At 33.5% G+C, this 27,610-nt stretch overlaps 1 protein-coding gene across 5 annotated transcripts in view; it reads right to left on the reverse strand.

The window, feature by feature from the left end:
- Positions 1-4,576: 4,576 nt before the first annotated feature.
- The window catches only part of LOC144428228 (cholesterol transporter ABCA5-like), a 31,846-nt gene continuing 8,812 nt past the window's right edge, over positions 4,577-27,610 (reverse strand). Inside the window, exons 10-40 of one of the 5 annotated variants that reach the window (XM_078117169.1) lie at positions 26,805-26,952; positions 26,070-26,256; positions 25,336-25,502; positions 24,503-24,699; positions 23,677-23,796; positions 23,456-23,594; positions 23,161-23,251; positions 22,556-22,695; positions 21,931-22,068; positions 21,017-21,040; positions 20,634-20,666; positions 19,014-19,090; positions 18,171-18,291; positions 17,279-17,410; positions 16,557-16,699; positions 15,491-15,635; positions 14,843-14,955; positions 14,519-14,689; positions 13,988-14,101; positions 13,278-13,415; positions 12,763-12,947; positions 12,357-12,483; positions 11,931-12,041; positions 11,270-11,398; positions 10,718-10,789; positions 10,139-10,239; positions 9,267-9,437; positions 8,568-8,687; positions 8,214-8,370; positions 6,993-7,157; positions 4,577-6,137 (exon numbers count right to left, since the gene is read on the reverse strand). In XM_078117169.1, the coding sequence (XP_077973295.1) occupies positions 6,036-6,137; positions 6,993-7,157; positions 8,214-8,370; positions 8,568-8,687; positions 9,267-9,437; positions 10,139-10,239; positions 10,718-10,789; positions 11,270-11,398; positions 11,931-12,041; positions 12,357-12,483; positions 12,763-12,947; positions 13,278-13,415; positions 13,988-14,101; positions 14,519-14,689; positions 14,843-14,955; positions 15,491-15,635; positions 16,557-16,699; positions 17,279-17,410; positions 18,171-18,291; positions 19,014-19,090; positions 20,634-20,666; positions 21,017-21,040; positions 21,931-22,068; positions 22,556-22,695; positions 23,161-23,251; positions 23,456-23,594; positions 23,677-23,796; positions 24,503-24,699; positions 25,336-25,502; positions 26,070-26,256; positions 26,805-26,952 (3,978 nt within the window). In that variant the 3' untranslated portion in view covers positions 4,577-6,035. Of the gene's footprint in view, positions 6,138-6,992; positions 7,158-8,213; positions 8,371-8,567; positions 8,688-9,266; positions 9,438-10,138; positions 10,240-10,717; positions 10,790-11,269; positions 11,399-11,930; positions 12,042-12,356; positions 12,484-12,762; positions 12,948-13,277; positions 13,416-13,987; positions 14,102-14,518; positions 14,690-14,842; positions 14,956-15,490; positions 15,636-16,556; positions 16,700-17,278; positions 17,411-18,170; positions 18,292-19,013; positions 19,145-20,633; positions 20,667-21,016; positions 21,041-21,930; positions 22,069-22,555; positions 22,696-23,160; positions 23,252-23,455; positions 23,595-23,676; positions 23,797-24,502; positions 24,700-25,335; positions 25,503-26,069; positions 26,257-26,804; positions 26,953-27,610 lie in introns of all 5 variants that reach the window. The other 4 variants (XM_078117160.1, XM_078117165.1, XM_078117175.1 and 1 more) reach the window with 4 other exon arrangements.

A 27,610-nucleotide genomic window follows, 5' to 3' on the forward strand; every position in this document is an offset into this window, starting at 1 on the left:
ATTATTTGGGACGTCGCTTATAGGAGATATGATCGTAATTTCATGTATTCGCGCCTGGACGTTGAAGTGCATTTTTGATAAATTTTGATGAAATTGCTCATGGCATCGTTTATGAACTCTATAAGGGAATTTCAGCGTTTATGTTCAAACATATTGTTGCAGTGCATTGAAGATTATTCTGTTATAATAAACTTAATTTTATAATTTCGTGAAGTTGTGTGTAGCGTTGTTTTTAAAAAGACATTGTAACGCGTTTACCATCTATCGGTAATTCAATAAAGAAGATCAAATCGGAATGAGGTTGAGATGTTTAATATTTTGGTATTATGCTCAGATTAGATTACTGATAACATTTTACCCAATTTAGGTGAATGTAAAACAACTAATTTTATACGTTTCATCTCCGCATAATAAAATTGGATTTTTCAACTTGTTGCGGTAACAAATACGGTTGCTTTCAGTAAACATCATTGAAAAGTAAAATAAAATCAGTTCATGGTAAACACTTTAAAATCGTAATTCTAAATATAGAAGATACTGTTATTTATATTGTAGTATAAGGCCTTTATCGTTGTCCGAGAACATTTCTCAACTATTTTAAAATTAAATTTAATATACATGAAAGATTGGATGATTAAAAATTTGTAACGGGTTTTGATTCATGCCGCCCAAGTGCGTAGTTCTAAATTTTGAATTTTCAATGTAGATCGATTATTTGTCATGTAGCTTTATTTTTGAGTCAATATGACATTGTATTGATATTTAATTCATAATGTCATTGTTGCTTCATATTGAAATGCATTTTTGATATATGTTTATCAGTTAATTACTCGGTTGTTGTAATGTATGATTATTTACGATTAATATTATTTTTTATCAAATGTATATTCGCACGTTATTAGTAAAATGACTAAATGATTTCAAATAAACTTTTTGTGATAAAAAAATGTAAAATGCTGAAAGTGCAGTCAATATCTCGGTGTAATGGAAATATTTCAAATGTTTCTGTTTTAATGTATGATTACTTACGGTTAATATTATATTTTATTAAATGTATATTCACACGTTATTTCTGTAAAGTAAAATGATTATGAATTACTAAATGATTTCAAATAAACTTTTAATGATAAAAAAAAAATGTAAAATGCTGAAAGTGTAGGCAATTTATCAGTTAATATTTCGGAGTAATGGAAATATTTCAAATGTTTCTGTTGTAGTGTATGATTATTAATATTATTTTTCATAGAATGAATGCTCGCACGTTATATCTGTAAAGTAAAATAATTATACATTGCTAAAAAGCTTTCATAATAAACTTTTTTTATGATAACAAAATGTAAAATGCTGAACATGTAGGTAATTTATCAGTTAATATCTCGGAGTAATAGAAATACTTCGAATGTTTCTGTTGTAATGTATGATTATTTACGGTTGATAATATTTTTATAGAATGAATACCAGCACGTTATTTCTGTAAAGTAAAATAAGCATACATTGCCAAAAAGCTTTTACAATAAACTTTTTTATGATAATAAAATGTTGAATATGTAGGCAATTTATCAGTCGGACCTCTTGAAGTATGCGCACCAAGATGGCGCACAATCTGAACCTGATCTCGGAGTAATAGAAATATTTCGAATGTTTCTGTTGTAATGTACGATTATTTGAGCTTAATAATACTTTTCATAGAATTAATACTCGTACGTTATTTCTACAAAGTAAAATAAATATGAATAATAATATTGAATATTAATAAATGTGTTTTAGGAATACATCTACGCCTTTACTTTTATGTCACATTATTTTTAATAATTGAGATCATGGTAATGTTTTAAAGTATGTGTGGGGTTTAAAAAGATTAAATATTTAATTATTAAATGATAAAGAGGGTACAAATCTACAACTTCAGTGAATTCGGTTTTTGTTTTAATCCGGGCTATTTGAAGTTTAACATGTTTTCAATGGAGCCGCAGTCTTATTTTTAAACTATCTGGAGTCAAAATTGCAGAGCATCGATGAAGATTATCATGTATAACTTCTGATTACGACTGCAAAATCATTACTTTTACTGAGCGTTCTTAATAGTTATGCATACACTAATATTTTTCGGCCAAAAGTTGAAATCGATTTTTTCAAAACACAGAGTCATAGTTGATATTTTTTTTCCCACAGTCGGAACCAGAATTTTATTTCGAACTGCACCCGGAGTTGATCATAAATTTTCACTGACTTTGCAGCTCTGGTTTTGAATAATATTATAATGGGTAACTGATTTGACTAGATAATTTTTTGTTTTCTGTTCAAGTATGTTACCTGTCCGTGTTTGTTTGTTCAAGCTGCTACGCATAATAAAAATATAGAATATAAGATTCCTCCATAGCAATGTAAGATATGATGTCATTGGATTGAGAAATAATTCGATATTGTATTATCATCTCACGCATATTTGTAGGATTCACTTGTAACTGAAAATGAATGATATAGAATCACAAATGAAAAAAGTTAAAATTTGAATTAAAACTCAACATATCACGTTGTTTCACAATAAATTGGTAAATGTCACCTTATTCACATAAAGTCAGATGTATAGTGAATACGTATAAAATAATAAAGCTCTGTTTTAATTTCATTCATTTCTTTACATATAGGCTAAAAGTTTTTATAACGCAGCTTTTGAAATTGAGAATATATAAATGTAAAAAATAATCGGAAAAATTCAATAGTATATTTCTGCTTGTGAATAGTAAAATCGTTACCTATTAACGAAAACGTGTACATGATATTGTAGTATTAAAATAATTTTATTTCAAGTTGGCGAGTGTTTTCACTTGATGCTAAATTTTTAATACTTTGCAACGGTATGTCACTAGATTAAAGAAGTATGTATGTAGTTTCAACGTAAAACAATTTTATAAATGATGAATAAAAAACCCACATTTTTAACACACGTGAATCATTGAAAACGAGTGAAACAAGATTGAGAAAAATGAAAAGTTCAAGCAGCTCGGGGCATTAATTAATGTTTTAAAAGTTTCATTGTTTTAAAAAATATACACTCAGTGAAAATGAAAACGATTATGAATTAAAAAAAAGTTTTAGTATTCCAAAGAATTAACGTGTGACTATTACGCACAGTTTAATATTATGTATTTCGAACCTAATGGATTTTTTTTTCAACTATTGAGTAAGTTGTTAACAACTATGCGCATACGGCATATTACCTTTTGAGTTTGTTTCGTTAAAATTTACATTCATATTCAGTAACAGTTATTGAAAAAAATTGGCAAGAACAAAACTATCACTATCACTGTGTTTATTGTACTTTTTCCATACTATCGTATCACTCTCATTTTATAGCTCTTTTTTTGTGTATGTATGCCTTCTAAAAATAATTTTCTAATCAAGATAATACCAAACCACTTTTCTGTCCAGTCTGTTAACCATTTTAGTTTGTTTTTTGTCTCAGCAACAATTTGTTGAATAATTGTGAAGAATTACTGCCGTGGAGCCAGCACCGTACCCCGGAAAAATATTAATATATTAGTACATTAATACAATTTCCTCTTCCGATTTAAAATTGATTACAAGCATTTGGAAATATAAAATAAGCCAACTGACATTACAACAAAGTATGCGCGAAAACAACTATTATCCCACGTAAAATCGGTCCAGTCAGCTGGTTATCAGTTAATTGCATAGTTATCCTTTTATTATGTTCAATTCAGAATAATATTTCTCTTCAAATGCCTGGCTTCCACTGTTTTATTTTTATTACCTTAGATGTGTACAGATCGTTTGATCTTCTTAAACATAAATATATTTTTAGCAACAATGCTCGTCTGTTGATTTGAAAGTTGGCTCCAACTGTGTTTGGAAGTAAAAAAGTGTCTCAGTAATGCAGTTCCCCTCATTTCCTTTTTAGCACAGTCGTCCCACTATGCGTCTAGAATGCGATTCATACAAATGCAACGAAACATTTTTGAAACGCCTACTTTGTTAATGCAATTTGGATAAGATTAGGCGATACCATTACTGATCAATTACGTATATTTAATAAGGCAGTAAAACACTAAACTTCTAAGAGTGGGCTCATTGTGTTCCGTGTTGTTTGTTGTATAACAGTTAATAATTACATGAGCTTTTCAGTGAGTGGTTAAGTATGGTGGTGACGAGGTTGTTAGACTCACAAACAGGTTGGTGCAGTGACAGAGCCATCTAACATATAATGCTTTTGATAGTTTTACTTGTCCATGTACCCAACAGCAGAAAAGGAAATAGTAAAGTTGAAAGCCAAATGCCTATAAATAATATTTTAAAAACCATCAAGTTTCCCTCACCATCTTAAACACCATGCAGTATATAGTCATTGTATATATTGCTGTTCGCGTTACCAGATTACGGTAGTTACCAATTCGTATACCCGGCCTTACCAAGCAAGTTAGATATAGGGCCCAACGAACTGAAAGTAAATCCACAAAATCACCACAAGTCTTGCTTTACGATTTGGTTTCGTTCGCCATCTTGAACATTACGTAGTAAGTGTGTATATTGCCAAATATGGTAACAGAAACAGAAGTGAAATATATAGTCTTATTATGATACTTAAAAGCATATTTATTTATAAACCATATCTATAGAACAAGCTGCAATACACAAGAAAAACTCTGCAATAGAATTATGGTGAAATTTAAATTTGCAAATTAGACTAATGACTGACTACTGGAACGCGAGGAATGCAGCATTGTATTCTTTCCATTATTCATGGCGATGAGTAATAAGTAGACTAGTGCAATTGGATTGAGTACAACAGCTCTTGATCCTCATTTCATTTTGGTTAGATAACTTTGGCATATAGCAAGAGTATAAAAGAAAAGCTAATATATATAAGGCAGTTTTTTCAACCTTTTTGGTGTAGCATAACCAAATAAAATTCTAGAAGCTCGAGGAAATCCTGTGCAATTGATTATGTGTATAATTATTTATACGATCGGTTTTGCTATCACAAAATGTGTAACAAAAATTTGACTGGGACACTAGTGAACTACTTATTACATGATTATTTTATACCTTTGTAGCAGATTATATTCAAACAATATAAAATAATACGGACCTTACAGTTTTGGATGTAGACTCATGGAACTCTGTACTGTGCTGGTGAAAACCACTGATCTAAGGTAATGAATGTCATGATAATACAAGCAGTAACAGGAATTAGGTAATTAATGCACATGTTCAATATCAAGAATTATATATAAAAGTGCTGATCAAAAAAAAAGTCAGTCAAGTGAAGTAATAAAAAATTAATTTCAATAGGTAGATACTAAGGAAATCAAGTAACATGGTTCTAGAGCAGGGCTTCCCAAACTGGGGGTCGCGACCCCGTAGAGAGGCGCGTAACGAATTTTATGGGTCACAAAGAGTACACCAATTTCACATAAAGTAATATATATATTGTAGGTTTGCTTCCAATAACACAATTATCAAAACCAAGTGCAAAAGATAAATCTCACGATTTTGAGAAAATACATAGAATCAGAGAAGCGGCGCTTACATAACATTCCCGACTTTACGGAGGGCGCAGGAAATTTCGATATATTGGAAGGGGTTGCGAGATAAAAAAGTTTGGGAATTCATGTTCTAGAATCTAGAGGTATTATAATTGACAATCAGTAACTTATTCAATTTAGTTGAAATGCATAAACTTTTCAATAAAACTAACTATTCTAATACTCATACATAGCAATACAGGGTGCAAATTGATTGAAGCACTCGAAGCGGTTGTTGACAAATTTGAGTTTGTGACCAATTTAAGGGTTTATTGGTATAATGAAAAAATGCAATATAAAAAACTTTTGCGCTGAAAAATATTATATTTTGTATTCGGTCATGTCTAGGAACGGCTAACACTGGGCAGAATGCAATCTGAGATGATCATATATGAGAAATTCTGTAACAAAATTTTGAGAACATATGATAATTGGCTTTGGTCCAGTGAACAGCAAGTCCCTTTTTCTATCACGTTTTCTCTCTTATCTTCACTTTCTTTTTCTTAACTTTTGCTCTCTCTTTCTCTCCTCTGCTCTCTGTTGTTCTTCTTCATCTTTCACAGCCTGTTCCTTTGCAAATCTGAGGAAAACCTGAAAATGCGGGAACATACGTTTTTAAGTAACCACAAATATGATTTCTGTATCTTATTCAGAAGAAGTCTCTAGACAAGCAATGGTACTACTGTAGTGTGTGTACCAGGTTAAGGTCAGGCAATCATTTTTTTCAGATTTTCCTTTTTTTAGTTCCATTATGAGTTCGGGGACTGTTTGTGTTAGCCAAGTGAATATACCTCCAACCCATAGGTTTCAGTCCATTACACAACTTGATGTAAAGTAGGCGAACAAAATTAGTTACCTCCATATTGGTACACGGACTTCTGGAGAGACCAAGCGATTACCAAGTATATGTTATATTTCAAAATGACAGAGATTTTTTAAATTCTTTTTTTTACATCCTAGGCAAATTAGTTAAAACTAGAGGCCTTTACCCGTATCGACAAAACATTTCAGAATAATGATCAAACCACTATGCTATCCAAACCGTTGCATGTGAAACAATTAAATGATGGCTATTCTTCTACCAATCTAGATAGGTGAACAGAACGAGGGCCATGATTTATCCTAGTAATCAACCGTCATTACAGAATTATAATAAAAATTACAAGGACGATTGTAAGTGAGTGAAATGTTTAAATGTTGGCTATTCTTGTACCCAACCTTTATATGTGAACCCTAGTACCCTAGTACCCTAGCTCCCATTACAAGAATATAACAAAAAAATCCTAAAGACGCTTGTATGTCAAATGGTGGCTATTCCTGTACCCAACCTATATATGTGAACGGGGCAACAGGTCGTGATTTGCCCTAGTAATTAGCCGTCATTACAAGATTATAACAGGAAGATTACAGAAACGCTTGTAAAAAAATATGGACATGATATCTCACCTGTTCTAGAGTCGACTGACTGAAGCTATATTCTTCAATTCCGAGTCTTGTTTTAGCTTCTTCCATCGATGAAAACACATTTGCAAGTGAAATTACGTCGTCACGCTTGATTTTGTATGTTAAGCGATTCCCAAACTTTTCCGGTTCTTCCACTGAAGGGAAAAGCTAAAAAGAAAAATAGTCTAGTAAACCAAAAAATGTTTTTGAAAAAACAAGACTGTTTCTTGTCTATCCACAGATATTAATGTAACCTGAATTGATTTTTATCGTGTCCCATTCGAGAAAGTTTATAGCGACATTTGAGGTACATATTTACTCTCCGCCACCGATTTTGAAACACTTTTTTATGTCTGTCACTTCAAACAAAGCCCTGTACAAGCATCTATTGATAAGTGAGAAGCTAATATTTTTGTGAGCACCAGAATCAGTTAGCAGAATTAGTTAGCATCGCCTATCCTACTCAATTTATTACACATTGAGGAGGCGAGCATGACTTCAATCTGCGATGTTATTTTGTCATAGATTTATTATCGAAATTTCCTTTCAAAAACAAACTTCCATTCATAATTTACTACTACTGAACTATATCATCACTATCGCAATCTTTTCTGATTGGCTTCGACAACCTAAGTGAGCTAGGTGGTCAAAGTGTAAAACTGAACTGAGATATGGCTAATGCTATTCAAAGACTTGCAATCACCAATATCGAACTCTTCCCTGTTCGGCTTTAACAACTCAAGTAAACTCGAGTTGTTACATCAGCGTTTCCCAATCGTGGTAGAATGAGGTTTTATGCATAGTGAGAGAGGAATAAAGAAATCCAAATTAAGCAAAAGGATTTTATATTGAAAAATTGTTGCGAATCGCTGTGTTACATCACTAGTTCTGAGCTGGAAACGCAATCTCTAGGTCCGCACATACAAACTTATACAAGTTTTGGTACTCCCCTACTGAGTGTACCAGGTTATGATTAAGCCATAATTTCATTCCGATTTTCTTCATTTTAGTTTATGAGTTCTGGGACTGTCAGTGTTAGCCAAATGAATATACCCTGTGTTAACCTAGTGGATATACCCCTGCCCAGAGATTTCAGTCCCTTTATACAACTTGATGTAAAGTAGGCGAACAAAATTAATTACCTCCATATTGGTACAAACACTTCTGAAGCGCCAAAATTTTATTCATTGGTAAACAAAATAATACAAATTAATGAATATTTACCCCTCTGACAAATACATCCAAATCATCAGACTCTGGTGGTATGTGTTCTCCTCCCTCCCCATCTTCTTCACCTTCTTGTAATTGATGATCGAGTTTAATTTCTAAGATATATCCTTGGCCAAATTTATCTTTTAAATGCTGCGTTGATCCAATACATCTGAAAACACATAAGCATTAGTATTCGTGGTGGTTGGATTAGACTGAAAAAAACAACAATATTTATTTCTTATTTTCCGCTGCGTACAAGGTTGCGCGACATTTTGTACAATTCAGAGTCTATCAAAAATCTGACTTGAGCATGACATTATTTTCGACTCCAAATTGAGAACTTTAGATTTCAAATTAATTTCCTACCTCAATTGGCCAAGTACCATGATACCAACTCGAGAACATAGTGCGTCAGCTTCCTCCATATAATGTGTTGTTAAAATTGCACCTCGGTTTGTGCCTTCAAATGCACTGCTGATTGTATTCCTGAATCACATAAATATAGTATAAGTTCAATACACTAGCATTGGTAATTATCGAAATTTTCATCAATTAGCTATAGAAATTCATATCAAATATGGGAATTTATAAGATTTGAAAAAAAATTGGGTTATAAAATTGGGGATTTTTTTTGTTGGCAGCAATCAAGAATGTTTCATCTCTGATTCTATCAGTAGTCTGCTGCAACTCTTTTTCGATTTTAGGCTAAGGCTTGTTGGTTATGAAATGAGCGATCATATATTTGAAATATTTACAAATTCTCACATTGCTTTATCACACAATTGCATAGAAATGGCTTCTGATTCCAAATTTAATTGATACTTTGCAGAAAAATAGATAATTATTACGGCAAAAAAGTACAAAAAAGTCAGTCTAATTGTGAAATAAAATTTTCAAAATTTCACAAAATATTTAGATATAATGAAACAGTCTTGAAAGTAATTTATTTTTGAACACCTATTTTACATAAAATGCACAACATAAGTCTAATTATGAAATAAACTGACAGATATTGCAGAATAATATCAAATTATTAACCCTCGGGACAAAATTCGAACATCTCACCATAAAAATCTCTTAGTTTTCGGATCCATGCCGGTAGATGGTTCGTCCAGCAAAACAACTTGTGGATTTCCGAGCATTGATATCGCAAAACACAGTTTTCGTTGAGTGCCACCAGACAGTGCTTCAACTCTTTTATCCTCATGTTCGACAATGTCTAATGCTTCCATAAAACTAAAAATGAAAGATTTTTGAATACAAAATGAAAGGAACGCTCGAATACTGTCATGAATAATCATATTTGACACAATAAAGTTAGGCAACAAAAAAGCAATGTTGCAATTGGACAAGCGAATGAAGGTATTCAACTGCAAATAATATTTTAACATTCAATATGATTCAAGAGAGTTACTGCTGCGCAAACACACCCACAGCAAGACCCTTGAATTATGAAGAATAGTCATCTTTATTCCAGCTTCAGCATCCTTGCATCATACACATTCACTAGCGCAGAGGCATATAAGAAAAATAGGTAGTTAGTCTTTCGAAACCACAACTAATACTTCAATATTTTTCATATCCTGTATGCATGAAGATATAATTCATCCAATTTTTCTCTACACATGGCTTAATTAAGGAAGTAAATGAAGCTCACAGATTCATATTCAGTTTGGAATATACTTATGTACCTTCAGATAGCGCAAATAATTCAAACTTTTCATTCGCACGCAACCAACTTTATAATATACTACAATTTTATAAATTAAATCGTACTGTTGTTGAAAAACAAAATCGAAATTATGAATTAATCATTTTTAGTCTCAAGTCTCTATATTACTCTATTTTTTTATCATAAAAGGACTAAGCATGATGAGGCTATATTCAACTATAACCACAAAGATTATATTCTTTAGAACGATCAGAAAAACTCTTACTTCTTAACGGTTGCTGGAATCTTATCTTTCGGGACACCACGAACAGTAGCATAGATTTCAAGATGCTCTCTCAGAGTAAGTGGTTTCCACAACGGATTACTCTAAAATACAAAGAAATATTTGTATGAGAAAGCAATTTAGAAACTAGAAATCACAATCCATTTTGTTTAACATAAAATCGTCATCAGACAATTCATGTTATGATACAGTTATTATATTTGGGAAATCTGGATGAACAATGGACAGGAATCCCAAAGTGTTTTGTAACAAGCAGCCTTTCAAGAAACATATTTTTAAGACTTCATGTTTATCTACTAAAAATTTGAAAGAAACTGGATCTGAACTGTAGGGCAAACATCAAACAACAACATCAAAACAAAACTTCAGATACTTTGGTGAATAGCAAAATGTCTAAAAATACACCTATTTCTGTTTTTAATTTATAAATTTCAACATTCCCCTTTTTTTCTTGCAACTCCTAAATTCAGCAAAATGAACAATGTGTTATACAGAAATTAACATTTGAACATGATTTGATTCTAAAATAATGAAAAATAGGTCGAAGAACTATCAACGTACTTGTGGGCAATATCCCATTGTCTTGAAAGCTTCTGAGAAAGTAGAAGTAACAGAATGTCCCCCAACAGATACCTAAAAAAAAGGTTAAAGCAGTAAAGACTATTCATTGATAATATGAAGAACAAAATTATTGGTATGAATTATTAGCCTTGGTTTATTACATATGATTTTATTGTCAGATGAAATTCGAAATAAAAAACATAACAAAGGATACTGTCTGCATAATAGTTATGAAAGCTTAGAAGACAACTTAAATATCTAAAACAGATTATGGTACACAAGATAGAATTTAAAATTCACATATGACGAGACAAAATGGCGTAATCACAGTGCAAACCAATTATGATATGTGAACCCTCACAGCAATGAAAAATCCAGCATTGTTCAATAATGAGAAAAGTACTTCTTGCATAGACCATTAAAATAAAGTTTCAATATTTATCTCCTAACAAGTCTCAGTATAAGAAATCAAACAAAGTTTTAATAAAGCATTCTAACCAAAAAACCAAAATTGAATTGTGTTAAATATCAGAAATTTTAATCCAAACATACTCTTCCTGCAGTAGCTCCGACGTCTGCAATCAAAACGTTTAGGGCAGTTGTTTTTCCAGCACCATTTGGTCCAAGTAATCCAACAACTTCACCAGGATAAACAGTCATTGATAAATTGCGAACTGCAACCTAGTTGATAACAATGAACAATAAAGAAAAGCTTAAATTGAATTTGTCATATATTATATAAATATCTCATAAAGTCTTATAATTTTTTTCAGTAATAAGACCAATAATCTTTTTCCATTCAAAAATTAATACTTTTATATAGTCAAGTCAGAAGGAGACAATGTCAGTGTCAATGGAAGAAACACTCAACTTGAATGCATAATTTTTTTCAGCTTCAATTGAAAATTTTGAGAATTTCTGACAACTCCCAATTGCAAGAAGTTGAAGGAATTTGAAATTTGATAGAAATGACACTGATGCAATTAGATGTAAAAGATTTTCTTGTGGCTGAGATGACACCTGGCACAGGTCACAGAGAGCTACCGTTAAGTCTGAAACATCTTGTTTAACTTGAAAAATTGATTTGTTACAATCAATCAAAAATGCGGTCAGGGATTTGGAAAAGTCAGCAAAGCAGTAACAAGTCAGCCTAAAACTGCCCATCTGACGAAGAAATCGTTTTTATTAAAATGTCAAATCATGCAATTATTACCTTGACTGTTTCGTCATCTTCTCCATCAGAAGATTTTCTACAACTTTGAAAACTTTTCTTCGTTCGTTTTGTAAACTCTTTGCGTAAACCTTCCATCAATACAACTGGCCCCTAAAGAATATTAAGAAATAGGTAAAATAGAAACAAAAGGGATTTTTCTATGTATAAGCCATCAGTAAAAATAAGCCCTACTAAGTTAAAATAAAGGTCCTGGGCTGTGCTGGTCAAAGAATTATACCAATTGAGTTACTGAACAATCTGCAAAAGCTAAAGAGAACTATAAAGAATCTTACTACCAAATCTTGCGGAAAAAAAATTTCCACAACCAAAACAACAACAATAATTTCACAAAATACTCCATGTGTTCCCTTTGTGTCCAGTTATAATAAATAAACATCCTATTTTGAGTATAGAATTAATACATACATCATCAGAATGTTGGTTCCTCGAAATCTCTTCAACTTTGTTTCTTTCTTTTGTAACGTCATCATCTTCTGCGTCATCCACGTCATTGTTACCAACGTTCACCCATTCTGATGATCCCACTTGACTCCTGAAACAGTGAAAGATTTAACATATACGTAATACTTATTGTTAAGCGTACAGAGCCTTGTTCGGAGCGACGAGCGTGAATAAGAGTCGAATAAGAAACAAGTTCAAGAAAGTTGATTCAACTCTCTATAATACTTATTGTGAGATATCAGTGGTAGCTCGTACAGGGCCTTGTTCGGATCAAAGAGCGTGAATTCAATAAATTCAAGGATGAAACCAGGACAGGAAATCTTTAATCTTTGACATGTTATGAGATGCAGGATTCAAAACATTAATGTACCTTCCACAACCAGGCAATTCTCCGCCACTCTTCTTTATATCGGCAATTACTAGAATTCCAGAGAATAGGACAATATGAACATAAGCCATTAGAATAGAAAATGGCAACATAGGCTCACTCCAGTCAAAGTACGCTGATGCTGGAATGTCTGTTCCTTTTCCCTGGAGGAGGTATCGAAGGTAGACCTGCAAAATTTGGAATTTTTTTTATAAGAGTTCAAACAAAGCGATATCGATGAACAAAGCTCTACACAAGCTATGCATTTTGGATCAGAGGTGAGTAACACAACAGGTGGCCTGCAACCCCAACCTGGCTCACCAAGCCATTCAGTGTAGCCCTCCGTCAACACTGATTTTCCCTATTATTAAGCATAAAATCCTAATCCGACAGTTTATCTTTTACTTCTGTCAAAGCTGATTTTATCAAACAAAGAACTTGGAATTTTAAGTGTCCCACTAAAAATGTTAAATAAATAAGATTTTATTTATTTATTTTATTTTTCAAAATAAACTTACTACGAAGCAGTAATAAATTCCAGCAAATCCCACATAGTACGGACTTAGTATACAAAACACAACGTTGCAGGCATTGGCAGCTTCTCTATTGTTAGTTTGATCCAAAGTCGACACAATAATGTATGGTATGATGGCAGCCTGGTGATAATAGAAATTTTTAAAATATTTGCATATTAAATATGTAGAAAAAGTTGTCAAAAATTCTGACTGAAAATACTTTTATCCAACTTCACACAACACGAAAATCTACCAACTTTTAATGCAGTTTGTAACAAAGAAATAGTTTCCCAATATTTCAGCTCTTTTTTCATTTTGGAAGTACGTTTCCAAACAAGATAGCGAAGATTAATACATAATTCCTAAAAAACTGTTATTCCTCAAATTAATATCACACTATCTATGATGTGTATAAATAAAAATGTTACGCCATGGTAAATGAAGCCACAATGAGTCAGTTGGGTAAATCCCCAAGGGCAAGAAGGCCTCCTCATCAGAACTGTGGAATTGAGGCTGGATTCGCTTTGAACTTATTCGTTAAAAAAAAATTAAATCAAACTTTGTCTCAACTCTGCCGTTCTGTCTCATACACAGGACTTCAAAATCGGACATATGGAGAAAACCTTCCATGCCTTCCATCATCAATGGCAAGAAAATGGACATTTTTTTTCCTTTTTTTATTTGACTTTCCTACTTTTACAATAAAAATTCACCAGTTGCACTAATCCTGGCCAAGAAGCAGATACGGTTTCATATCTATCGAACAGGAAACTTCCACAATACGATGCTAAAAGACAAGCAACTCCCCAACCAAGTAGTAGTAGTATCTAAAAATGGAGTATAGCACAAAATATTATACAAAATATTGGGTACTCCTGAAGTATGCGTACCAAGATGTCGCATAACCTGATCCCTAATCTGGTACACAAACTGAGTTCAGGTTGTGCGCCATCTTGGTGCGCATACTTCAGGAGGTCCAAATATTGTTTACTTTTATTACTAATTTAGAACAACTGTATCTCGTATTGGCTTTTAAAAATGTGAGTTCCATACATATTAGTGACTGCCCGTACATGTGCGAATAAGAAGTGAAATTCATGTGAAAATGTCATAAAAAAATGAGAAAATTTAGAATTTTCAAATTATTTATTGGCAAAATCATAAAGTAGATGAAAATTTCTAAAATGAATGTCACTAAAGTTTTTTATCCAATTATTTTTGGAATAAGTGTATGTATTTCTTACCAAAGCTGCGATAGCTCCTCCATTATTCAGTCCAGTGACTTGAAATCCGACAATGCAAATAATGAATATCAAAGACATCACAAAATAAATGATGTAATCACTCAACAAAAAAGCAAACCAATAATTGATAAATTTCACTCCAGAAACCCGAAGTTGAGCTCGAATCTTTTCCTGAATATAAGAAAAAAGTAACCCACGGTTATCCAGCGCAATATTGAACAGAAATACTAACATATTCTTAATCAGACTTTGATATTTATAGACGGCAATTTCTAATGCGATTTCTATTAAAAAAATTCTGTTTTGATTGATTGTTTTACAAACCTCTCGTTCTTTGACAGGATTACTAGCTGCGAATGATGTCGATAATACGATTGCTATGGCAACCATCATAGCTGCACCAAATATGGAACCATTGAAAGTACCTTGCTGAGTACCTGGAATAAATAACACATCATCATGACAAGGGTTGAAAGTCAGAATTTCGAGTTTAGAATGTTTTTATTGACATTGTGGTTTTGTAATCAAAATTGTGTTTTCCCAGAGTCAGGGATTGAAATTTTAAATTCTCTAAAATCAAATTTGCATTGTGTGGTGTGGCGCATCATGCTAAGCATTAGGAATACACTCGCTACTGCACATCTGATTTCCCTGCGTGCAGGGATGGTTATGTGCGAGAGGATTGCTGGACTCCTCGCTGCTGTAAGGTGGTTCACGTAACTGTTGGTCGGTTACAGCTTCCTCTACCAGAAAGTCTATGCTTCTGAAACAAATAACTGGATAACTAATCCCATACCCGACTTGGACTGGTGACTGGACGAGAGGTCATGGTTCGCCATATGATTAGGCCGTCTTAACAGCTTACAAATTTGTTACAAATTCGATAGTTTTTTGAAAACAAAAAGAGTTGCAGACAGTTCTTAAAAACCGAATAGAATATGGCAACCTAAAAGCATAAAGACTAAAACTTACCAACTTGGGGCCACTGTTTACTGTATGTAATGATGTTTGTAGGATTTCCACCATTTAGGAAAGATGTCAATGTGTTGGAGAATACATTGATAGCTGATGGTAAAGATCTTGTAAATGAAGTATTGTATAAAACAAGGTAAGCGGCCTGAAAAATGAATATAAAAAATTTGAGAAGGAGTTTTGAAGCCCTTTATTGAAACCAGCTTGTAGTATTGACAATCACGGCTTTATCGGCGCTCCAGAAGTGTGTGTACCAATATAAGGGTATCTAATTTACATCAAGTTGTGTAAAGGAACGAAAGCCTATATGCAGTGGTTATATTCAATTAGCTAACACAGACAGTCCCCCAACTCGTAATAGAACTAAAATAAAGAAAATCGGAATGGAATTATAACCTAACACTAACCCGGCACTACGAGAGTACCGTTTTATCTAGCTAATTTTTTCATTTTGCCTGAACATAAGCCTTGATAATATAAATTTTTCATAGATATGCGAACTATCATTATTTACTGCATTCTTGTTCTTCATACAGAAGAGCAATGCCTGAATGTGCGAACATGAATCTGGAATGATTACAGCAATAACAGCAAAATTCCAGTTAAATGTTTAAAGAATTGTGTTGAATGTCATATGAAGATTCATCTGTGAAATATTAGGCCACATATGACTCTTCATGTAGAGAGTTCGTCCATCTTTGAATACTAAAAATTTTTTTTAGTCTAATTAGTTCGACTGAGTTCGGCCCATGGGTGTACTTTCTGTACTCTCATATTATGTGTACCAAGTTGGGGTTAGGCATAACTTTATTCTGATTTCCCTTATTTTAGTTTTCTATTACGAGTTCGGGGACTGTCTGTGTTAGCCAAGTAAATATACCCCCTACCCATAGGCTTCCGTTCCTTTACACAACTTGATGTAAAGTAGGCGAACAAAATTAGTTACCTCCATATTGGTACACACGCTTCTGGAACGCCCTACTTTCATGTCTATTAAATGCATTTATACTCAGGAAGACGGCATAATCCTAGTTTTGTAATCATAGATTTGAAAGCCAACAATTACCTGACTCGCTGCAAATGCACTGACTTGCAATCCAACAGAATGAGGATAAAAACCATCAGTAAGTAATACAGAGTCTGTCATTGTGCTTTCTTCAAACGATATTCCACTTTGTGCGTTGTTGACAAAGTTGTCCTTAGAAGTACCTGAAATATAGGATTCATTTTTAGCAAAAATGGGTGGTCAAGCGCAGTGGTTCCCAACCGACACACCAAACCTGTTGCACTCCGAAGAACCACAGAGCAGTTAAAGGGGGGCCACAATGCTAGGCTCAAAATTGATTTTACTTTTTCTTTTACGAGAAACTCCCCATTATTCCTAGTTTCATCGATTGATAAGATTAGTTCACAGGGTGTTTTAACTTTGTTGAACATGAATTGTTTGAACATAATGGGATTTGGAATCTACCAATTTAAATAAAACTATGAATACCCCTGGAACAAGGGGGGAGGGCACGAGTGCTAAAAGCCTCCGAAAGGGGGCCACGAGACCCAAAAGATTAGGAACCACTGGTCTAGCAGATGAAACGTTAGACTTTATTGATTTGGCATCGCAGCGCACACATCTAAGGTTCAAATGCAGAGCCTCATCTCGCACATGGTGTAATAAAATGAGACATGCTGAATAGAAAAAATAAATCTGGCTCTTCTAAAAACAATAGCTTCCCACTTTATACAAAGCCTTGTTTGAGCGAAAGACATCATCCATTCATAAAAACATCTTACCAGTTAATCCGTTATAAAGAACACTTTTATCCTTGTAGGCTTCGAGATTATTTGCATAAGTAACGTCAATTAAATCTGGATCTCCAGAGTCACTCGCAGATGGTTGTTGAGTGAATAACCATGTACCGACAACTGGAGAAGAATTGAAGATTTGTTTAACAAAATTTCTATTTAAATGTTTAATTGAGGGCAGTTCGATTGGAGGATTTACAACAAGAAGAAGTTCAAAGCAAAGATGATGTATTTCATCGTAATAGTGTATGTTGATTACTGGATTAAGCAAAAAAAAAAGGAAAAGTAGTTACGGTACTGAGCATGAGCAGGATAAATAGATCGAAATCATAAAGGTTCTGCAATATAGAATAAAGATTTTACATAATCAGACATCAGAAAATAATCCCCCTTGATTTGTAATAAATTGGGGTCATTTCAGAGTTCAATGAAAAAAAAACACGGCTGGCTGGTGATCAGGGACGTAGCCAGAAATTTTCAAAGGGGGGGTTCTGAAATTTTTTTGCCAAGTTAGATTGAAACAGCTGGGTCAGATCGAACACTAGAATACGCAGGTTTTTAGTAGTCTTGGGAGTCTAAAAAGCATTTCACGTTATGGAAAATTGCTATCTATGATACAGAAAATTGATTTTATTATTTTTTTTACATTTCAAAAAGAGGGGGGGAGGTTTCGACCCGCAAAACCACCCCCCTGGCTATGCCACTGCTGGTGACCCAATGTCATTCAGTGCCTTCTCTAATAAGTTAATTTTGAGAGATAACATTATAAATCATAATGGCACATAAACAGGTGTGGTAAGGAAGTTCAGAAAAATTCTGTATCCAGTTACACAAAAAATCCTGAAACACAGATCAGATAAAAAAAATATAAGCTACATACTTTCAAGGACCATTGGAAGCAGAATAGCAAAGATGATATAACCAGGATTGCGCAAATTTATCAGAAGAGTTCTTCTCATCATTTGTAATATAATCGATCCAGAACTTGATTTTCCACTTCCCTGTAAGACAGGATAATATGATTATAGTGAGAAATAATTTTGGGGGAATTTTAACATTCAATTTTTTTTCTTATTATACGTTTTTTTTTTACACCCCCTGCTTCGAATGAAGCCCTGTACAAACGGCCACTGTTATGCAAGGAGTTACTATTTTTCGAATGACCGAAATCTTTCCAGGTTTGCCATTGTCTACCCGATTTATTACACCATGGGTGAGGTGGTGAGCATAGGAATTGGACCCACCCGAGATAGCTAACGTACCAGCTAGGCCAGGGGTAGCCTGTGGGCCAGATCCCCCCTACTGAAGTGTTTCATTCGGCCCACTTGTGCCTGCTGTATTTACGACTATAGCATTTATAGATATAAATTTCTATATATAAATTAACGATGTAAGTAACGTCATAATGACCCCCGATTGTTACTTCGTACTACTAATGATTATATAAATGTTAGCCTTGGACTAGCTTTGTAAATAAACTGTTTTTTCATATTAGGTTTTGAGCCCCGGCTCAGTAATCAAGTCTATTATCTGTAACTGGCCCACGCCCACTCAGAAAAGTAATTAAATGACCCTAGATATACACGGTCAAACATCTCGGTTTCAAAACTCATGCCCACCACCTCGTCCATTGGAAATACTTCTCTCTACTGGCTGCTAAACAGCCTTGTTTAGAGTAAAAACACACCATGAGAAATTTTCAAAACTATTGTCACCATCTCACCTCACTTTGTGAAGGATCAAATATCGGTGGAGAATTTGGAACATTGATTGCAACTGAATCCCGGTCTTCGTTTGTTTCTGGAACAGCCAATGGGTTTGAATATCCTACACTTGCATATTTTTCCTTAGTGCCTAGAATATTTTACATGTTACTATACCAACTAATCAAGATGAAATTCGAATACAATGGTAGATACTCCTGTAGTACGTGAACCAAAATGGCGGACACCAGAGCGTGGTATTAGGGTTAGGTCATAATTTCAGGTACATTTACTACGGAAGTCACTTGGCTAGTCCCGAACTCGTAATAGAACTAAAATTGGAATAAAATAATGGCCTAACCCTAACCTGGTACACATAAACATAATATGTTCCGATGTCCGCCAGCTTGGTTCACATAATACAGGAGTACCCAATGGTATGTCTAGCGATGGACTATATATGAATATTAAATCTATTGAAATAGGGATACTAATAGAATTGGAGTATGTCCAAAGAGAGAGAATTGGAACCTAAAATTGCAGCTCCAAATTTATATTGAAGGAATATAAAAAATATTTTAAATCTTGGGAGTTTTGAAATGTATTGAAATTTCACGTTCTTTTTCGAAAAAATGAGAATTTGATATTGCTTCCTTGTGTTAACGTGAATAACGTCACAGTTGACAAAATATGTAAATATTGGCTATTTGCAAATTAACGGAATCTCAATATCATGGTCAAAAGAATACGCTATAAAAAAAGGATTCAATTTCAAAACGTTTGATAAAAAATATAGCTACTATTTTTGATTATTTTTTGATTATATAAAAATCAGAGTAAATGTAAATCAATTTATAATATATAGGGTGTCCATAAAGTTTTAAATTTTTTCAAATTGCAAAAGGAATTTATCGATACCATAAATTGTTTTGGAGCTCACAGATGTATTAAATGAAGTAAATATACTTAAACAATTACTGATTGAAAAACAACAAACCTGGTAAAGATATAATGAGAATTGACTTAAAAACGAAATTGAAATTGTAAAGGGCCTTCATGGACATCTTACTTATTGTGTAAAGAAATATTTAATAAAAAAAAAATAAGAACTACAGTGTTTTGAGGATGAACAATACAGGATGAAGTGCTAATATCTATACATTAGGGTTGGCAAAAACAGCAAGCCTCACCACAAGTTAATATTACCTGAAGTAGTTAAGTGTTTTAAGTTTTTAAATATCGAAGCAGAAATCAAAGCAAGATGCAGCATTTTGTTGCATATTGTATTTATCCTTGCACAATATGCTTGCGATTTTGCTGTTATATCGACTAATTTAGTATGGCTTTTCCTTTTTTGAATAAAAAATCAGAATCTCATTTGTATGTATTTCAGGAATAGTGGTTGCGCTCTCCTGTAGTCAAGGGATAATGGCAACTGTTCTTATTAGTTAAAATAAAAAAGCATAAACATAAAGAAAGTTAATTTATGGTTTCTCGATTTGCATGTTAGTCAAGGAATCATGCCTGTTTTGTGGTTTTAATCAACAAAGAAATGTTACCGGCAATTAAAAATTGCATTTTATGATTTTTTTCACACAAAATTCAAATTACTTTTGCAAATAATTCTGGCACAATCTTACCATTTTCATCTGACATGAGTGATTGAAATGCTTCTACATAACAGAACAATTATGCTAGACTTACTCTACGTGTATTCGAATTAGGACGAATGTGTGCTTTTCTAACAGTGATTTACAATTGGACTTTTTAAAATAAAGAGAACATCATGGTTTAAATATTCTAGTTTGTCCAAATGTCATAAAAAATCCACAAACTTTGAAATATTAATATAAATTTACAACATCCTCCACCAAAAGAGTTTATAGTTCAAGTTATCATTCATTAGTCACCGCCATTCGAGGTGATATCCATTAATTATTAGGATATAGAAATTACAATATCATTTCTATTTTTAATAATGCCATAATTAGTAAACTTCTATATGATGTGAAAAATATCTTACCATTATCATACGTTCTGTATGTTTCTGAGTTAGAGATACAAAATTAAATTACCACAAATACATTCAGCTATTTAATAAGTCAATATAAACCCTTGCTTGTATTTTTATGAGAGAATTCAAAGGTTCACTCTAAGTCTAAATAAAGGACCTGACAAGCCATTTCAGAAAGTATAATAGTGAGATAAAAAAACTAGAATATGTGATGTCCCCCTCAATCCATGGCACCTTAGATAATAAGGTGGTAGATTCGAGATTGAACCAAAAATATCTTAGCATATCATAGGTTCTTTTTAAATAAATGAAATTATATATAAATATTCCATATTATTTATGCCAAAACAGAGGATATGTAAGTTGTAGTCTTTATACAATGTTTGGCAATTTTTAAATAAATCAATGAGTTGTTATCCTAATGCGCTTTACTTGAGTGGCATAAATGCAAGCAAAATTGTGGGCGCTCCCGAAGTGTGTGTACCAATTTGGAGGTAACTAATTTTGTTCGTCTACCATACATCAAGTAGTGTAAAAGAACTCAAACATATGGGCAGGGGGTGTATTCACTTGGGTAACACAGACAGTCCCCGAACTCGTAATAGAACTAAAATAAGGAAAATCGTAATAAAATTGTCGCGTAACCCACACCGGTACACACACAACGAGAGTACGCAACGTTTTTATATAGCATAAAAAGTGATTACATTTCCAATACAAATTCAAACGGTTCTCCAAAATCATGTTTCAGATTCAAGTTCATGACTGTTATCTTTTGATTCAGCTTTGCCTACCCAATTTAATACACCCTGATTGTTTAGTACACCCTGATTGAAGTGTTAGACATGGAATTTGAATCCAATACTTATAACATGCAATTCCAAAAAATGTCACAGAAAACAAGTTCGAGCACTTTCACTTACCAGTTTGTCCATTTCCCTCTTCATCCACGTCATCGTCTTCACCAATTTTCAAAAAAACTTCCTCAAGGGTTGTCATGGAAACACCGTAACTTTGAATATTCAATTCATCTTGACGTTTATCAAAGTCAGCAAATAGTTCTGAAAAATTAATTTTAGCAAAAATCGTTGAATATTAATTAGTGGATGGGAACTGTCAAGGCTGTGAAGTCTGTGTCAATACTGAAGTCAGTGTCATTTTACCAGAACTCTAAAAATGATTTGAGTTCATAAAAATTTATCAACATACAATTAACGAAGGCTCGCATATGCCAAAGTCAAAGTTGTCACTGACTTCAAGGTCAGAAGTCGGAGTCAAAGTTATAACGGAGGTCGAAGTTTAATCCAATTTTTAAATTGCTTTGAGTTTGGAGTCTGGTTTGAATTTTCCAACCCAACAGTCCTGGCTATTACCCTTTCCTTACCTCCTATCCTATCAATCACTCTGTAATATCCAATTTAAGCAATGCTTTATATTTATGATGACTTTGATCATTTTTATAAAGCAATACAGACTTCAATAATACAGTCAGAAATAAATAAAAAAATAGTACAATGTAAGGTAAAACCAGATCTAAGCTTGAGTTACCTGAAAATTTAGACACTTGATTTAATGGCAATGTATAAACATGTTCCATTCCAACAGATCTTTGCAATTGAGCATCATCAATGTGAGTATTCACACAGGAACCAATTCTTGTTGCATCTTCTGGTGATTTTGAGACAACGCTGAAAACAAAGATAATGTTATCAATTTGGATCTAAGTAATAAATAAAGTAGTAGATGGCTAGCATATCAAACCTGGGCTATCTTATTCTTGACCATACCAACCAAACATTGACCGTGCAAACTCAACATTGACCATGCTGATAAAACAATGACCATGCCAATTAAAATTAATCCTGAAGACCAGAAATTGACCATTCCGACTTAACATTGACCATGCCCATCGAACAATGACCATTCTGGTCATACATTGACCATGCGCACCAAACATTGACCAAGCTGACCAAACACTGGTTGTGTTGACCAAGCTGGCAAAACAATGACCATGCCGACCATACATTGACCATGCCAAGTGCAGACCAAGTAAAAGTTATGCAGACCATTAGAAATAAGATCAAAGTCAAAATAGACTACAAACTGTTCACCCATCTGAACCAAATATTATCGTTTTAACAAATTTTTCTTACCCAAGATGATATCCGCAACCAAATCTATTCTTCAAAAACAAAGACGAGCCAACACATCTCAACTTCCCACGGGTAAGAATCGCTTTGCGATCTGAAAAATAAATATGATTATGGCACTGCTTTTGAATTTGGAAGATGAAATGACTGCTTTTGTGGAATATACAACGGTAGAAGTATCTGGACATTTTAGTTAGGTATAACACCCTTGACCACAAGGCCAACGGGCTTTCCATACTCCTGTTATAAAAATGACGAAACATGGCATAAGTCTATTTATGGCTAACGATCACTATACCTGCAAGTATATCTGCTTCGTCCATAAAATGAGTAGTTAACAAAGTAACTCGATCCTCACGATGAGATCGGAGTAAATCCCAGAGTTTGCGTCGAGAATATGGATCCATTCCAGCTGTCGGTTCATCAAGAATAAGAATCTGGAAATTATAAAAAAAAAATCATTAGAAAGAGTTATTGCTCAATTTTCACTGATTAAAAATTTTCGGGTAATATAGAAACCTTGGGATCTCCTAATATTGCGATTCCAACCGATAATTTCCGCTTCTGTCCGCCAGAAAGTTTCTTAGCAAATGTATCTCTCTGATCATGTAGTCCAACAACATTGATGACTCGTTCCATCTACAAGTAGAATGAAATAAAAATAAAAATCGGGATTTATGCACAGTTATGGATTCGGAGAAAATTTACAATTGGTTAACTCAGACTCCATGCTGGAAAAATTTGTAGAAAATTTCGACTTCGTCACCAGTTTAAGCAGATAACAATAACTTTGGCTTATGCAAGTATTCTTTATTAATAGACTGTTAAAAACTCTGAATAAACTCGATGCTTTTTTAGGTTTTGTTAAATTAAAATTCCCTTTATCATCACTGAAATTCTGTAAATACAACAAATTTATAATTTCGACACCAACTTAGAATAAAAATGAATAAAAGGGGCTCAATGCAGAGCCTTGTAGATCGTAAAATTTACAATTGACTGCGGGTCAGTGTTGAAGAAAATTGGGGTTGAATAAAATTTGTTCAGACTCAGTGTTGTAAAAAAATTTAGGCCGACTCGAGCCTCCAAGAAAATGAACTTTTTTAATCAACACTGATTTCTCACAAATATGCCTCTGACAAATTCAGAATTTTGACCCAACTAGTTTGAAAATACAATCCCGGCTCTGACCCAATAAAAGCAAGCAAAACCCCCATTCAAAATCCTGAATCTACAGCTCTGGCGCTATGACAGGCAATTTGACTTGCTGATTGGGGTGGTCGACAACAACAATTTGGCAAAGTGATCCTTTGGCAACTTTTCAGTCTAAAAACAACTATTATACCTCGGCCACAGCCTCTTCTCCAGTGTATCCTTTGAGCCCTGCAAAAACTTCTAAATGTTCTTTCACAGAAAGAAAATCTAATAAAATATCATGTTGCGGACAAACTCCAGTCATTCTGCGTATTTCTTCCATGTCATCTAAATTTTTTACATCGTATCCATAAACCGATGCTGATCCTGAGGTCGCAGGGACAAAACCTGCAAAAAAGCAGCTATCAGACAAATACAATTTACAGCATACAGTACAGTTGCGAAGACTCTATACATTAACTAGAGTCATAATGCTCAATGACTGAGTTACTTGAGTGAACTGACTGGACCCATACTCAGGTAATCACCAGAAAGACTTGACTTGGGACATAGAAAAAAGTTTTGTCTAGCTGCTCTCTCTATAAAAATGCGAAAAAAATTCCTGAAAAATTAGGTTGGTTTAATGTAAGATGGAAATTTTCATGGTATCGAGTATATGTGACTCTGGAATTCAGCATTTGTGACTTGGCTTGATGCTCTGCATTTATGGACTTCAACACTAAATATAATAACATTTATCGACCGGCAGATTAAAAACGTGACACAAACCAAAAATGGTACTCCTGTATTATGTGTACCAGGTTTGGGTTAGGCTGTAATTTTATTTCGATTTTCCTTATTTTAGTTCTATTAAAAGTTCAGGGACTGTTTGTGTTAGCCAAGTGAATATACCCCCTGCCCATAGGATTCTGTATCTTTACACAACTTGATGTAAAATAGAAGAACAAAATTAGTTACATCCATATTGGTACATACTTCTGGAGCGCCCAAAAAAATGGTCCAAAAAAAATTACAATTTCATACCTGTAAGAATATTGAAGATAGTGGTTTTCCCAGCTCCGTTGTGGCCAAGTAAAGCCATAATTTGACCTTTGTATATATCGAGACTGAACCTTTGAACTGCAACAGTAGACTTTGATGACTGACCGAAGATTGCAGATTTTTTAAAAACTTTTCTTATGTTTGTCATGCTGTATTATAAAACGATATAAACGATTTTCACATGTGAATTGAAAAAAATTGATTATATTAACACTAAGAAAATTTACTTCAAGATAATATGCTTTTTTAATAATCCATTTTGCTTTTGATTTTGAATTCAGAATCTGTGCATTAATTTAGCAAAATTAGCAAAACCATAATCATGAAATTTTACTTCGATAACATGATTTTCAATTTAATTTATTCATTCTCTTCGCAACAAACAAGACGGCCACTGATATCTAGCGATGTGTAAAATGCTACTATTAGTGAAAGGACCAATATCTACAGCACTGCTTATCCAATTTATCACACCTTTTGTGAGGTGATGTGGATGGGATTGTGGACAGAGATATGTAACAGTTAAGTTTAAACCATTAACTGACATGATTTATCTGAAAAACCAGAAAAAATTGGGACGACTTTATAAAAAAACAATAGGATAATTTACAGATGCTGTCAACCTACTTTTTTCCTAGCTCAGCTAGAATTTCTGATTCCTTGCTAATGCCAATTGTTGCTATAGCAACTGGATAAAATTTGGAAAGAAAACTTACGAAATAGCTTCATTGCCAATCTGGTCTGGTGACACAGGTTCAAAGTCATGTTGTGAATATCCCTCGAATGGTTCCCCGCTCGTTGAACGTCTTGATAATGCACGATCACGAGACAAACCTCGTTGAGATCTGCTCCAGTATGAAGGTTTGAAACAGAAGAAAGGTGATTTGCGTTGACCATATTCCCCTGAAATATAGGATAAGATTTTCGTATTTACTTTAGAAAAAGGTAATTTAATCATATGTTGGAAGTAAAGAATAGAAAGTAGTATTCTATTTCCGAATCTGATTGCATATTTGGACTAACTACAGGATAAATTGGGATTAAATGATTCTAAAAAACCAAAGTATGAATAAAGTTAGCAGAAAAAATATGATTCTTTCATAAATTCACACATTCAAATTCTGAAATTGCTACAAAGTGATGTGGATTCTAAACTTAATCCACAGCCAAATTCAGGTAGTAAAAAAACAGATAACATTTACGGTATGATGCATACACTTTGCTTGTGAAACAAGCCATGGGAAGACCAACTGTTGTGTAAACCAACCTACGACGCTGAGAAGCTCGTATGTTTTCTGATACTGAGCAAAGTTGCTTATACAGAGACTTATTCTAAGCGCAAAGGGCCATCAAAATATAGAATAAAAATAAAATTTGTCTGTGAAACAAAGAGTAGGCACATGCACATGAATTTTAGAATAATAAGTTCAAAGCAATAAATAATAACAAACCTGGAACCACACTATCAAGATATAAGGTCAAGAAAAAATAGAGAAAAATATCCACAATCATCATAACAAGTCCAATATAAAGAGGTTTTGGTCCTTCTGCAATGTTGTAAAAATGAGCTCCTTGGCCGGTAACTTCGAACAGGAAAACCTATTATGAAAAAAAAATATGAATTTTATTATAATCAGCTTCTTGACGCTCCAAACAAGGCAGTGTATAAGCTGCCACTGATATAAGAGTAGCTATTATTTTCTGGAAGAACCGTAAACTTACGATTCAACATTGCCCAACCAATTTATTACCCCCTTGGTGAGGTCGTATTCTTCACTTAGTAATATTGCAATACATATTTAGGCGCATATTTAGTGTGTGTACCAATATGAAGGTAACTAATTTTGTTCGCCTACTTTACATCAAGTTGTGTAAGGGGACTGAAACCTATGGACAAGGGGGTATATTCAGTTGGTTGACACAGACAGTCCCCGAACTCGTAATAGAACTAAAATAAGGAAAATCGAACTAAAAGTATGGCCAAAGCCTAACCCTAACCAGGTACACATACTACGGGGTACCAATATTTATGCAGTGGACTTTTCGAACTACACAAAATTCATATTGCGCGTTACTAGGTGATGGTCTAATAAAGCCCTTATTTTGTGCAGTTAGGAAGAATTAGGAGTTGCAAATTGCAATATATGCAACGGAAGGATGTTATTTTCACAAAGAAGAATTCATATTTCATTTCAATCAAACTTTACGGTTATAAAGATGTGTACTCTTCAAAAATAAATTGAAATGAAATTTTTTC

This window comes from Styela clava, chromosome 1 (assembly GCF_964204865.1).
Source record: "Styela clava chromosome 1, kaStyClav1.hap1.2, whole genome shotgun sequence".
NCBI classification, from domain to species: Eukaryota; Metazoa; Chordata; class Ascidiacea; order Stolidobranchia; family Styelidae; genus Styela; species Styela clava.